General features: G+C 41.8%; 1 protein-coding gene across 2 annotated transcripts in view; it reads right to left on the bottom strand.

Moving 5' to 3' along the window:
- The window catches only part of Akap6 (A-kinase anchoring protein 6), a 491,862-nt gene that overhangs the window by 283,686 nt on the left and 193,166 nt on the right, over positions 1-15,010 (bottom strand). For both annotated transcript variants that reach the window (XM_045154209.1, XM_004661860.2), the window contains exon 4: positions 11,020-12,792. In XM_045154209.1, the coding sequence (XP_045010144.1) occupies positions 11,020-12,792 (1,773 nt within the window). The remainder of the gene's footprint in view (positions 1-11,019; positions 12,793-15,010) is intronic.

Here is a 15,010-nt window from a genome sequence, read left to right as displayed (position 1 = left end):
TACAGTAATTAGTTCAGGGACATGGCAAACATATTGCATCTTACACACTAAAAGTCTTAGTCAGACACTGTGGTTCACACCTGCAATCCCAGCGCTCAGGAAGCCAATGTAGGAGGGTGTCTATAAGCTTGGGGGCAACCTGGGCTACATGGTCAGTTTCAGACCAGACTAGGTTACAGGGTAAGACTGCATCTTAAATCTCAGAAACAAACAAAATGATGACAAGGCTTGTATAAACTTTAAATGACTGAAGTTCACATAATTATAAAGAGACTGATAAATACGAAAATATCTGTCTTGATGTACATGATGGTGTGGTACATGACTCTTGAGTTTGTTTGCATTGGCTAAAGGCCTTGGCATACCCATTCTCTGTCTCCCCTCTCTGTTTCTAATAAATAAATAAATATAAATCTTTTGAGCCAAAAAAAAAAAAATCTCTCTTAAGGCCCTTGGGTAAACTAATAAGTCCTTTCTCTCTCTTTCCTCATTGGTAGGTTGAGAATATAAAATGTCTGTATCAAGGAGTCATTTATTTTTCAAGAACTAAACGTGATGAAGTATAAAATGAACAAACTCCTTGATTCCTTGACAAGGTTTCCTTTCTTTTTGTTAACTGTTCTCTCTCCCAAAGAGACAGCAGCGATACAAAGTTGTTACTTCATGTTTAATGATTAAAAACTAATTAACTAATATCTTGAGAATTATTTTAATTGAACTTTTTAAAAAATGCAAAACGTAGGGCTGGAGTAATGGCTTAGCAGTTAATATTCTTGCCTACGAAGCCTTAGGACCCAGGTAAATTCCCCAGAACCCACATAAGCCAGATGCACATGGTAGTACATGTGTCTGGAATTTGTTTGCAATGGCTGGGGACTCTGGTGCACACATTCTCTCTTCTCTTTCCCTGCTTGAAAATAAATTTTATAAAACATTTTTTAATGCAAAACTGGAGTTTCCTCTTACTCTGATTTTTATCGTCATAGATATGCCTGCAGTCAAGTGAATTTAGATACCGTTGTAACCTTCACACACTATAATGCTGATGAGTAACAGCCCTTCTATTCCAAGAAAATTTGATATTTCCCAAGGGAATTTGATATTTTCATTTTGATGTTTAAAATAGCCAAGGAGATCACATTTCCTATATATGTATTTGAGAAGCCAACAACCAGATGCAGTAAGTGAATCTGGCCTCACGGTGGAGCTAAATCACCATTGAAACCACAGCCACATCCTGAGAAGGATCTGCAGAAACCAAAGGGCCCCTGGACCAAAGCCAAAAGGAATGTACTTAGGATCTGTGATTCTTCTGCATCAACCTTGAACAATAACCTTGAAGTTCTCAATAAATATTGCATCAATATTAATACACAGATGCGTTTTTTCCTGACATTTCTATGAATAAAATACAGATTTTCTTATGATTCTTAAAAAGAACTCTGTAGATGTCTGTTTAAACATATTCTGTTGATTTAGAATTCTTGAGCCTTAGCATTTTCATATAAGATAACACTTATCTTTCCTCCTTTCATCTCCAGTGTACCCTAACTTAACATGTCCTAAGGAACCATTTGTTAAACTCCTTACCTCTCCCAGCCCCTAAATTTCAGCTTGAAATTTCTTTCTTCTTTAACTTTCTTATTTTAAAACAGCTACAAAAAGACATGTTTGTCTTTTATAAGATCTCCTCCCAAACCCAGATTTTTCTGTCTCTTTTACCACATGACCAGGCTATTTGAATGACCTTTGAAATTAGCTTTAGAGGACTAGTTTCAACTCTTCCATGGGATGCTGCAATTGCTTAAAGAACCTTAAAAATACCAGAGATTCTGACTTAATTGCTCTGTGTGGAGCCAGAGGTCAGGGTGGGTTTAAGATCCAATGCTTACACTGTTACAATGGAAAAGCAAGGTGCTTAGAGGCAGAGCCAGCATCACATTATCCTTCCAAGACTCACAATCCTCTGAGCCAAAAATGTTAGATAGTTTCCCATTAAAAATTGAAAAGTATGGCTGGAGAGATGGTTCAGCATTTAAGGCACTTACCTGCAAAGCCTAACGACACGGGTACTATTACCCAGCACCCACGTTAAAGCCAGATGCACAATGTGACACATGCATCTGGAGTTTGCAGAGGCTAGAGGCCCTGGCACATTCATTCTCTTCCTCTCCCTTCTCCTCTCCCCCCTCTCTGTTTGCAAATAAATAAATAATTGCAAAGTAGTGACTTGAAACCAAATCTATCCTATGGATGTGTTTGTTTAGTTTATTTGAAAATTGTTCAGTCTCAATATTTTAAAAAAATGGGAGATCTAGATTTCCTATATCTTTTTCTTTTTCTTTTGAAGCTATGTCTTAAATAGTCTTACTCTGAACCTTAGTTTATGCCAAAGCTTCTACCACTAAGATTCTACTCTTGTCTTTGCTACAGAAACTCTACCCATCCTTCAAGATACTATGGATGATGCCCGGGCTGGCTTCCCTTGTTTCCATCCCCCGTTCTCCCAGTGCGGGACTCTCCTCTTGACACCAAACAGCACCTTGCATGATAAGCATACAGCCTTGAGTTATGTGGCCATATTGCCTTCCATCCTAAATCCAGAAAGAATCTAAAACAAAATTTCAGCACCAGTCATGATGGTACAGACCTGTAATCCCAGCACTTGGGAGACTAAAACAATAGAATCATGACTTTGAGGCCAACCTGGGCTACACAGTGAGTTTGAGGTTGTCCTGGGATAAACAATAAAGCCCCATGGCAAAAATAAGTAGATAAACAAATAGGATTTCAGATCAAGTATAGTAAATTTAAAAAGGGCTGCTTCTTGATGAATCTTCACTTCACAGCTGGGATCTTCTAGGGTTCTTGATACTTCTGGTTTTAAATATATCACAGCAGCTGCCAAATTCTTTGAGTCCGGCCTTTCCTTGATAATTGAACTAAATTATAGTTCTTTGTACAATATGTAAAGAACTCCTTGACCTTCTAGACATATATTGCTAAGATTGACAAGTGTCCTGAAAAGATCATGGATTGGAGTTTAAATAGTGAGTATACCCAACTCGTCCTGGGAATTGAAGAGACTCTGGCACAATGGCCGATGGAGAAAAGATGCTCTCAGGGACACTAGGTGCCCAGAGTGAAAACTAGGTCAGAGGAGTGTAGAATAAAAGAACAGGAAAGACGACGGGCAGGGAACAGTGAATACAAGAATGAATGCAAGAGTGAGACTAAGCCATTTTTGAAGGGGAAAATCAGCATGAGGGAATGTCACGTGCAATGTGGAAAGAAGTGAAATCTAATGACTTTACGTGTTTCTTAACCTATGGGAAGCTCAATGGAGATCAGTGTCAACGCTCAAGGGCAGACTACTGGCTACCAGCCATCATGAAGGAAGTTAGCACATAGCTGGTGTTACAGTGTGAATGTGAAACAGTCCCCACAGCCTGATGGAATGAAGAGCCCCACTTCCTGTTGTGTCTGCTTCCTGCGCGAGGAAGGTGTGAGGAAGTAAGGAGTCACAGCAACAGGCTTCCAACGGCCACGGAGCGCCTGCCACCCCACGTTCCCCGTCACGACAGAGGACTTCCCTTCAAATCTTACCCCCCATGAGCCCTTCTCCCCTTCCGTTGTCAGTTATTTGGCATCAGCAACAAGAAAACACATGAATATACCTGGTATAAATGAAATATCAAGACAAAGGATAATTGAATTTATAGCAAAAAAAAACTTAATTGTAAATTATGCTGGGGGCAATAAGAAAGAGACAACTGTGTTACAAAGTATGATTCATTCAACTGAAGTGAAGTAATTTCCAGACAGGAATGATGTGACCTCCCCAGTCCCGGAACCTCTTTAGACACATATTCCAAAGATAACTTATTTCTAGCCATGTCATACAAGAAACTCCAGGTAATATTATTAAAACATAAACAATATTAAAATAAAATATGATGCAAAGACCTAAAACTAAAAAACTTCTACAATAAATCAGGATAAACACTTCATGATATTGTACCTAGCAATGATTTCTTGGCTATGGCACCAATTACACAGACAATGAAAGTAAAAATAGACAAATGAGACAACATAAATCTTAAAAGCTTTTGTGTATCAAAGGACACAATAGAAGTCTAAGAAGGCAACCCACAGAATGGAAGAAAAAGAGCTAATACAAAGTTTTAGTAACCAGAATATGCAAACAGCTTCTATAACTCAACAATAATAAATCAAATAATGCTTTTAAAAATGGACAAAAGACTAAAATAGACATTTCTCTAAAGATAAATGACCAGCAGTATATGGACGGATGCTTAACATTATTAATCATCACAAAAACCTCAATCAAAATTACAATGACATACCACCTTGTGTCCATTAGGATGATCACTATTAAGAAAAGAACAAATAACAGTTCATGTGGTGGTGTATGGTTATAATCCCAGCTACTCTGGAGGCTGAGGCAGGAGTACCACTTGAGGCTAACAGTTTAAGACCAACATGAACAAGATAGCAAAAATCCTACATAAGTCCATCAATTAATCAAAAGATAATAACATAAATAACCAATATTAAAGAAGATATAGAGAAAATGGGAATTTCTGCACTATTAAGTGGGGTTGTAAAATAAAGTGGTACACCCACTATGAAAAACAATATAGAGGTTCCTCAGAAACTAAAACTATACCATCAGTCTGGCCTCAAAAGAGCTGATAACAGAGTCACAAAGAGATATCTGATCCCTATTCACTAGGTGAGGGCAACCCAATGTCAGTCAATAAATAACTAACTAGACACACAATTCAATGTTTCTTCCTTGAAAAGGAAGAAAATATCATCATATGTTACAATATTGAAAGTTGAGGACTTATGCTAAGTCAAATATGTCAGTCATAACAAGATAAACATGATGTTAGTTCATTTTGTTTCTTTTGTGAATGAATGTGTGTGCGTGTGTGTGTGTGCGCGTGTGTGCACACGCGTGCACGTGCATGTATGAGTGTGGGTGTGTGCATGTCCCAGCGTGCACATGGTCAGAAGACAACTTTTGGGTCAGTCCTTGTCTTCTACCTTCTTGAGACAAGGTTTCTCGTTGTTGTTCTCTCTCTCCATTCAGCTAGCTGTAAACTTCTTAGCTATTCTCCTGTCTCTACCTCCCACTTGACTGTAGACTTGCTGGGCTTACAGAAGCAGGCCACAGCTCCTGGCTTTTACATGGGGTCTGGGCATCCAAACTCGGGTACTTACATTCAGCATAGAAAGCATTTTATTCCCTGAGCCATCTCCCCAGACCCCAAGGTTCTTAAAGTAGTCAAAAGCAAAGGAACTAAAGTAGAATGTAGTTGACCACAAAGGATTGAGGAGGTTAGGCATTGTTCAAGAAACTAGAGTGTCAGACTTACACAGTGAGGCAGCTCTAGAGGTCTGTTTCAGAACAATGGGAATACACTCACCAAGACTGAAGTGTGCGCCTCAAAGGCTGAGACGGCAAATTTTCTGTTATGCGTGTGTATGGCGTGCGGTGGGGGGGGGGATTAGCTATGATAAATAAAGAGCAGAAAGGGAAGGGAATGGAGGAGAGGGAAGGAGAAGGGATGGAAGAGGAGGGGAAGGGAGGGAGAAGAGATAAGAAAAGGAAATAAAAAAAGAAAGCACAGGGAGTTTGCAATGGTAGCCACCATCAGGGTGGTGTCACTGATGTGTGAGCACCCAACCAACATGAAATTTAAAGGGATAGGGCCTGTCTGGATACATCTTACTGTGGGAAGGCAATGTAAAGATCAGTCCAAATTCATCCTAAACAACAACCTTCGACATTCATGCCCCACTCAACCAACACTTCCCAGTTTGATCTCTAAGCAGAAGCAATGGGGCCACCTTTGTGCCAATCCCACAGCATCGGGGTAGACACGTTTGCACAGTCAGTGACAAAGAGCAGGCCCTTAGCTAAGTATTCATTGCACCGATGCCAAAATAATTTGTGTGTAATGACATGCCCAGCTGGCAGCAGCGTACTTAAAATTGGGTTATAGATGTCTCTGAGACAAAATACAACCACAGCTGAGCCATTGAACTATAGCTGAGTTGCCATAATCTGGCATTTGAAGACATTTATATCTCTGTGGAGATATAAGCCCAGCTATGCCAGGCATCCATCAGCTTGGTGGCACCGATTCCAGCCGAATGGAGTCATTTTCCGGGAGAAGTTTTGGGAATGTAGTGTGAGCAAGAAACCCGTAATAAAAAGCATAACTCTTGCACTCCATCAGAAAGGACAGCTCTGAATCGCTGCACTGAGGTGGCCCCACCCAGCACCGCATGCTGTGAGCACTCCCGGGAGCTAAATAGCTATTAAACACAGCCAATAATGTCCAACCTTAGGCAAATAGTGACATGCCAATGTAGTTCATTTCTATTTAGCTCATAAAGAAGCTACCTGGTTCATATAACTAGTCCAGAAATGCTTTTAGGACTTAAAAAGCAGATTTTATCTAAACATAGGATCATTGTCTAAAATCTCTGGCATGGAAATATGCCCCAAGGATAAAATGAAGTCACCTCTCACATCTCCATTGGATCCCTAGCCCTTACACTTAGCAGCTGTGTGACCTGGGCAAGTCACGTGTATTCAGTCTTCAGACACTTCATCCATGAAATAAAGCCATGACAGATTCTCCATAGGGTTGTTATAGAAACTGAATGAAAGAATTGGCTGCAGAACCTGGTATATAATGAATTTCCCTCCTTTCTTCCTCAGTCAAGAGCAGGGGTCAGTACCTTTGCTTTACAAAGGGTCAGACAGGAAATACATCAGTCTTTGCCAGCCACACAGTTCCTTTTATAAACTACTCAAATTTGGCATTGCAGGGTCATAGATAATGAGCAATTCTGCTTTCCCATAAACTTTGCCTTAAAAAGCAGGCTTAGCTGGGGATGGGGATGTGACAAAGTGGTAGAACACTTACATAGCATGTGTTAGGTCCTGGGTTTGACTTCTTAACACCCAGTGAAAGAGAAGGAAAAAAAAGTAAGAAAACAACCTTGGGCTAGCCTTTACCCACAGGCTATGATTTCTACACTGATATTTCTTTATCACATGCATCCAGACATCAGGCTAAGTTGATTTCTTACAATCCTGTTAGGATCCATTTGCTCCAGATATGCCCTTCCCTCATTTTCCCCTCATTTCATGGTTGCATCAGAAAAAAGACATGGTTCAATGGCTTGAGTCATTTTTTGACTTTTAATTTTATGCCTTGAAAGTTCGCATAGGGATGAGCACTTAAATCTGAGGCAGTCAATTAATTTATTCATACCACAGGTCCTAGGTAAACCATCTGGGGTTGAGCAAAATCCCTTCAACCTTTCTAGAGAGATCAGGGAAGGGATACAGAAGATCTTTTATTTATGGAGAACCAAGCTCAACTTGTTTCCTGGTTTGTAGAACATTGCTTAACAAAAATGTCTGCATTTACTTATCTATGCATGAGAACTTCTTAAAGTTCATAGCACTGTAGACACATGGTCATCTGTGGTGGGGTCAGAACGAAAGATGTGAAATAACAATGAGAGGGATATTTAGTGTTTTGTTTAATATCTATGTTTTTAAACTATATAAATAAATAATGTTATCTCCTTTAAAAATTAGAATGCACATTAAAAATAAATCTCCTTGGCTGGAGAGATGGCTTAGTGGTTAAGCGCTTGCCTGTGAAGCCTAAGGACCCCAGTTCGAAGCTCAATTCCTCAGGTCCCACGTTAGCCAGATGCACAAGGGGGCTCATACGTCTGGAGTTTGTTTGCAGAGGCTGGAAGCCCTGGCGCGTCCATTCTCTCTCTCTTCCTCTATCTGTCTTTCTCTCTGTGTCTGTCGCTCTCAAATAAATAAATTAATTAATTAATTAATTTTTAAAAAATCTCCTTATTTTGGTTTTTTGAGGTTGGTTCTCACTGTAGCTCTGGCTGACCTGGAATTCACTATGTAATCTGGAGCTGGCCTCAAACTTACTGTGATCCTTCTACCTCTGCTTCCCAAGTGCTGGGATTAAAGGCATGCACCACCATGCCCAGAAAAAGAAATCTTCCATTTCCCCTTGGTGATTGGCAAACCCCAGAGATGGATCATGGCAGAAGCTTTCTAGAACCAGTGGATGCTTGGTACCAGAAGAGTTTCATATTTTGGAGTTTGCTAAATCTTAATGTATTTCATATAGGTTTTATGTATTAGCATAATACACAAATTCAAATGCTTCAGAATCTGAGCCTTTTTGAACATCATGTCAGCACTCAAAGAATTACAAATCTGGATGTTCAGACACCCTTGCTGGCAGCTTGAGCATTTGCATTTATGGTACAAAGTAAATTTAATAAATACTCCTGTATGGACAGTAGAAAAAAATAAATCTTCCATATTCACAGAAATCAGCCTACAGACACCAATGAGAAGACTAAGGAGTGATGGGATGCTCATGCATCTAAGATAGTAGTGATCAAGCCCAGGTCTTATCCCAGACAATTCCGTCATCACCGCAGTAGGGTCCTCTTGTTAATGGAAGGTTGATGTGACTTTCTGCCATCTGCTTTGTGTGACTCAGAAGAGACAAGGTGGAACACTTCATGAGTGACCAGAGGAAAAGCCGTGCCACTAGTCTTGGTAGAAGTAGAACCAGAAACAGGATGTATTTTCAATATCTTTTCATTTTTAAATCAGGCTGTACCTCTTCCTACAGGGTTCCACATATTCTCCTTTTTTGTCTTGTGTCCCATTCCCACACCCTTTCCAGCAACCCAAGCTTTCTTGCCACTTTTACCCTCAAACATGCTTTAGTTTTTCAAAAAGAAACTTCCACTAGACTTTATTTTGAATGATCATCTTTGGTCTTCTATAGCTTGCACAGCCCAATCCGTGAACTATAGGAATGACTTTTTTTTCACTTCTTTATTGTCTACAATCCAGCTGATATCTTCATTTTTCTATTAAGTCAATTTCTTCTACGATCTTCATAGACTCTTACAGACATTCTAAAGGTTGATGTCCCCCCACTTAAGTCTCTTGTTCTTGATCTTCCCTTTACAAAGAACACCACTAATGCTCAGCTTAATAAATGTCTCTTTCTCCCTCCATTTGCTCAACATTCAAAAAACTTCTTTGTCCCTTCCTGTGATGATTAGTCTTAATTGTCAATTTATTCGACCACTGAGTATACAGGAGATGGGTAAAGCATACCTCGAGGCGTCCTGTGAAGGGGTTTCCAGAGACCATTGGATATTGGTGTCTCTGTCTTAAAGAATGGATTAATCAGTTGATGGAGTCATAATACAAGGCATTGTAGGGAGATGGTGAAAGGTAGAAGCTAGGGCCTCAATGAAGGAAGTGGGGAGCATGTATGGGCCTTGCCTCTTCCTCTTCTGCCCTCCTCCTGTCTTCCTTCCTCCTTTGTCTCAGTTCTTTTCTATACTTCATAGGCCATTCATCTGTTCTCAAGTCTATGTATTGGGAGGGGTAACAGAGGGGCTGAAGCCTGATTCTGTGGCTTATTATCCATGCCTCTTAGGAAAATAATTTCATCACTATGTACTCAGTTTGCTCCTCCACTCTAATATGGAGAACTATTCAAACAACAATCTTTTTTGTTATTTATTTGTAAGGAGAAAGAGAGAGAATGGGCATGCCAGGGCCTCTGGCCACGACAAATGAACTCCAGGTACATGTACCACTTTGTGCATTTTGTGGGTACTGGGGAAATAAACCCTGGTCATTGGGCTTTGCAGGCAAGCACCTTAAAAACTAAGGCATTTCTCCAGCCTCCCGTCAACAATGTTTATTAGTCACTTACTATGTATGAGTACATGTGAGCTCTAGGCAGATGACATTTCATCAGTTAGCTAAACAGACAAAGACTCCTCAGAGAGCTCCCATTCTAGCATAGGGAGACAGGTCAAAAGCAGTAAACATACCACATAAGAAAACTGCAGAAAATAATGCAATATGGCAAGGGAAGAAAAACATCAGTCTACACATTTTAGAAGACAGTCAGGGTAGACTAGATGTCTCTTAACTTTGAGCAGAGACTCAGAAGGACTTGGGAAGAAGGACACGGATGTGATGACATGTGATGGAGAGGATTCAGGCAGAGCTGACAAAGGCACTAATGGTACTCAGCAGTATAAGCTCTAGAGGAAACTACCTGGTCTCTTCGTCCATAGTAACCCCAATTAGTCCTCATCCCATTGGGAATTAATAGAGGATTATTATGGATATTGGACATATGAACAATCTTCAATATATTATTTTTATACATTTATGTTAATTTTATAAAACTGTTGTTTCTTCCTCTTGGTTGTTCTATTTACATGTATTGAACTTGTGCCTAGCCCAACTCTGCTCCCAGAATAGTGCCAAACAATGAACAGATGTATAAGTATGCCAGACCAGACACAAAGGTTCATATTAATACATATTAATATTCTCCACTAAATCTGGATGGTGCTGAGCCTCTTTGTTCTCCCCTATTGCTACAGCCCATGAGTGGTACATGATATAGAGAGCATGGTCACAAACCAGAAGTTCCAGAAAGGAGGGCAGGTGAAGTAAAACAAAGATGCCTAATGAATCAGAAATGCCTGGTCCATTTCAACAGGAAGGTATTAGCTATTCTGGGGCTGGGCACAAACAGCTCAGAAAGCTGGAAAGGTAATTGGAATGTTCCATTCATTGACTCTGAGGTACTTGTGTGCAAAGCTGCAGTTCTATGTCATGTTACATCATCGGGCATTCATAGAAACCCTGCCTGGTTTGAACAATGTTAACAGACTTCTACGCCAGGCAGCAAATGCATGGATGAGAGCAGAAACACATGTCACAATGCTGTGAGGACTTTTTCATTCCTTCCTGTGGAGAATCAGCATTCTCATAAATACTAACATATTGGATAATGGAGTAGGGAGGAGTTGAACTTTCCCCAGTGTTACTTGTAAAAATCAGGCAAGAAAACATCCAGGCTAGGACTACCTTACCTCGATTTTTTCCCATATGGCTTCATAGTTCTCTTGGTGTTGAATATCTTGTATCAGTTTCTGAATCAAAGCTGATTTTGCGATGGAATGGCTCTCATTTTTCTCAGAGGATGAAGGTCTCTCTGATTTGTCACTGATGTCCTTTTTCAGGCCAGAGAGAGGCAGACACAAGTCCTCATCAGAAAGAATGTCGCTCAGAGGCCCAGATTCAATGCTCTCCCCCAGAGAGGAGGCTATGTCACTGGATGAGCTCGGAGACACCCTGCCTAGCCTCGTGTGTTTTCTCTTGACTTGGTATGTGGGATAGATCTCAGAGTCGGAATTCATTTCAGACAGTTCCCAGTCATCAATATTCTGGACGGTCTCTCCTCTGGGCTTCTGGGGCAGAAGCTTTGTTAGGCTTTCCAGCTGTAAAGCCAACACTTCCGTCTGCTTAAGGTGGGAGGGCAGCGCCAGGTATTCATCGGAGCCGTACCAGGCCTCCACCACCTGACCATTCTGGGTGACATGACTCGGGGCGGAGGAGTGGCCTTTCCTGCTGTCGTGTTTGGAGACCAGCGGCACTGGAGACAGCGTGCTGTCGGAGCCAAGGGAGGACTCGCTGCTGAGAGTGAAAGGGGGTGAACTCGAGGCCTCTGATCTCTCTGGCAATTGGCCATTAGGGCATATGTGGTGGCCCGGCTCAGGGGAGGACGTGAGTGCAGAATGTGTTTCGGGTCCCCCCACGCCCCTGGAGGCCCCCGAAGGCATGCCATTTGCCACTGCTGAGCTCCTTGTGCCTTTAGCTTGCTTGCCTGAGCTGGTGCCTCGCTTCGGAGTTCGACACACATGCATCTCTCCTGAGGGCTTTTTCTGTGGCTTTTTCGGTCGGGGTTTCTCTTTATGGCAGTCAGTAAGCCTTCCCAGGCTGGAAGAGATTTCTTTAATGTGACTTTTGACTATGTTTTCAATATTTCCAACCCCCACCTTGTGCAAACACTCATAAGATTGGCTGGCAGCAGACGGGCTGTTGGGGTAGGAAGACCGTAACACCAGGCAGAGCTTCGATCTGTCAGGGGGGTCCACAAGGGAAGGGGTGCTTCTGCTCAGCTCGGGCTTTAGATCAGCCATCTGCTTCTTGCCATCACTGCCTCTCAGCTCATTCTTACAGACTCCGTCTTTGAGGAAAAGCCCCCTTTTTGGCAACGTGGGCTGTGTGGGAGAGTCCTCGTTATAATTAAAGCAATCTCGGATGGATCGTTTTGGGGTTGTATTTTCACAGGGAATAGGCTGGGGGGTCCCTGCTCCAGGCTGTTGGGAGGGGCTGGATTCTTGCTTTGCAGCCTCAGAAGAGGATGGAGCAGCAGTTGTCAGCCGGTCCCCTAAAGATGACATCCCCGATGGGAAGGTTGGTTGCCCTTCAGCTGCCGAGGCATTGGTTTCCTCACGCCCACCTTCGTGCTCCGCTGAAAGAGACACTTGAGGGACCTCCTCACTGCCCACTGCCTCACTGCAGTTGGGGGGGACGGGCTCCGCAGCCACCGTTAGTAGCCCCACACTGCGGATAAGCTCAGGGAACTCCTTTTCCATCTCACTGTAGCTCCAAGAGTCAAAAGGTTTAGTTTTGACTTGGCCAGAGGTCATGTCACCCAGGCCACCAAGTAAGTCTTCACTTGGACTGTAGTCAGAAAGTTCAAATGCAGTGATACCGCAATCCAGAGATAAGTAATTTTGAGAACATTTGATAGTCAACTGCCCTGAGTCATCCACTTCTGTTAGAGAATCAAGCCGGCCCTGAAACACACAATGGTAATGGTGTTAATAGATGAAATGGCAATTATACACAACTGCTTCCTAACTGACATCTCAGCACAGGCCACCAGAAATGTCAGGAATGCATCAGACATGGCCGCTCTGATCTGACCTGCAGAAAGGCACATTAACCAGCTACCATGTGGCTTTATACACACTATCCTGTTCTGAAATATTTAAAGATTTTATTTAGTATGAAACAGAGATAGAATAGAAATTGTCAAAACCAAAGCCAAAATATCTGATATTTTTCTATTTTTGTTTTGTTTTTTATTGTTACTTATTATTCTAGTTATTATTTATCACTTCTACATTTTTTGAAACAAGGTCTCATTTATCCCAGGTTGTGCAGTCTTGAGCTTCTATTCTTCCTGCCTCCATCCCCCAAGTGTTTGTTTATAGGCATGCACCACCATGCATAGTTTATGTGGTTCTGGGGCTCAAACCCAGGACCTAGTGTATGCCAAGCAAGGACTCTAATAACTGAGCTAAACTCCCAGCCCCTTAATTCTCTATTTTAAGAGTGTGTTAATCATTTCACAAGCATTTCTGATTTTATTTATTGTGTATGGCTCTAAGAAGCAAGTTTAGGGTCTCATGCATGTCACACCAGCACTCCACCTCCATGCTGTATTCATACCTTCTTTTTACTTTTAACTAGAAGTGGGTCTTGCTAAGTTGCTCATGGTGGCCTTGAACTCTCTGTGTAGCCTACGTAGGCTTAAACTTTCATTCTCCAACTCAGTCTCCCAAATAACCAGGACAACAGGCTGGAGACAAAGGTCCAGCTTCTTAAGTAAAGACATCTGAAGGGCTGGGGAGATAGCTTACCTCACAAGCATGAGGACCTAAGATCAATCCCTACTGTCCACAGAAATGCCAGGCATGGAGGCATGTGCCTGTAATCCTAGTGTAGGGGCAGCAGAGACAGGTGGGTCACCAAGGCCCACTAGTTAGCCACTCTAGCCTAATTGGTGAGCTCCAGGCCAAAAAGAGGTGGACTGCCAGGCATGGTGGTGTGTGCCTTTTGTCCCAGTACTCAGGAGGCTGAAGGATAAGGATCAAGGCCAGCCAGGGCTTCAGAGTAAGTTCCAGATCAGCCTGAGTTAGAATGAGACCCTGTTTCAAATGTAAAATAAAAAAATAAAGAGGTGGACTGTGGACCTGAGAATGACCCCTGAGATTTTTCTGTTGTCTCCACATGTACCATGCATGCAAATATATGTACACATGCACCCATACACATGTATACACACCACATACACATACATAGGCAAAATAAACATTTCTGAGAAGAAAGTCATGCAAAAGTAAAATGTCCATAAATGTTTCTTTGTTTTATCACTCTAGTAACTACCACAGTGGCCAAGTCATAGTAGACATTCAACACATATTTTAAGTGCAATAATTAATTAAATTAATCCAATCATGTTAAAGATGTATTCACAAATCACAGGAAGGTGAGCTACTGAATTTCCAGGATCATAACTTAATTGATGACTTTTGGTGCCATCTCTCAGGCCTCATTGACTCAGCCCCTTCTCCTTCCTCTAATGAGCACGCCCCTCCTCTTGCTTCCGCCACTGCATGTCAGTTACTAAATGCCCTCCCTCCTTATCTAGAGCTCCAAGTAGGCAAATTTGATTTGAAACTCCTCCATGCCCCCTAAAAGTCCCAGCATTATGAGTAAGTATTCTAACGTTTTACTCTTTAACTGTGTAAGGCTTCTGTCTCATTGCTAATTCTGCTTCTAATATTATACAACAGAGATTTCTGATTGATAATTTAGGTCATTTTAGACCATGGAGTCTTACCAAGCTAAAAAACAGTCTGATCTAGCCCTTAGCATATGAAGAGAGTATCCTCTGTTCTCCTAGCACTGAAGTGAACCCACAAGGGTTTCTCACACTGTATCCCTTTCAACCAGGTTACCACAGGATCTGGCCTCCTACGGCCTCTCTGGAGTTTTATTGTTCATTTTTGTATGTTTGTTTGATTGATTGGTTGGTTTTTCTTTTTTTTTTTTTTTTCAAGGTAAGGTCTCGCTCTGGCCTAGGCTGACATGGAATTCACTATGTAGTCTCAGGGTGACCTGGAACTCACTGCAATCCTCTTACCTCTGCCTCCTGAGTGCTGGGATCAAAGGCATGCACCACCACACCCAGCTGAGTTTTTTGTTGTTGTTGTTTTGTCTTTGGAG

This window comes from Jaculus jaculus, chromosome 7 (assembly GCF_020740685.1).
Source record: "Jaculus jaculus isolate mJacJac1 chromosome 7, mJacJac1.mat.Y.cur, whole genome shotgun sequence".
NCBI classification, from domain to species: domain Eukaryota; kingdom Metazoa; phylum Chordata; class Mammalia; order Rodentia; family Dipodidae; genus Jaculus; species Jaculus jaculus.
The sequence above is the reverse complement of the archived record's forward strand: the minus strand, read 5'-3'. Positions and strand labels throughout refer to the sequence as shown.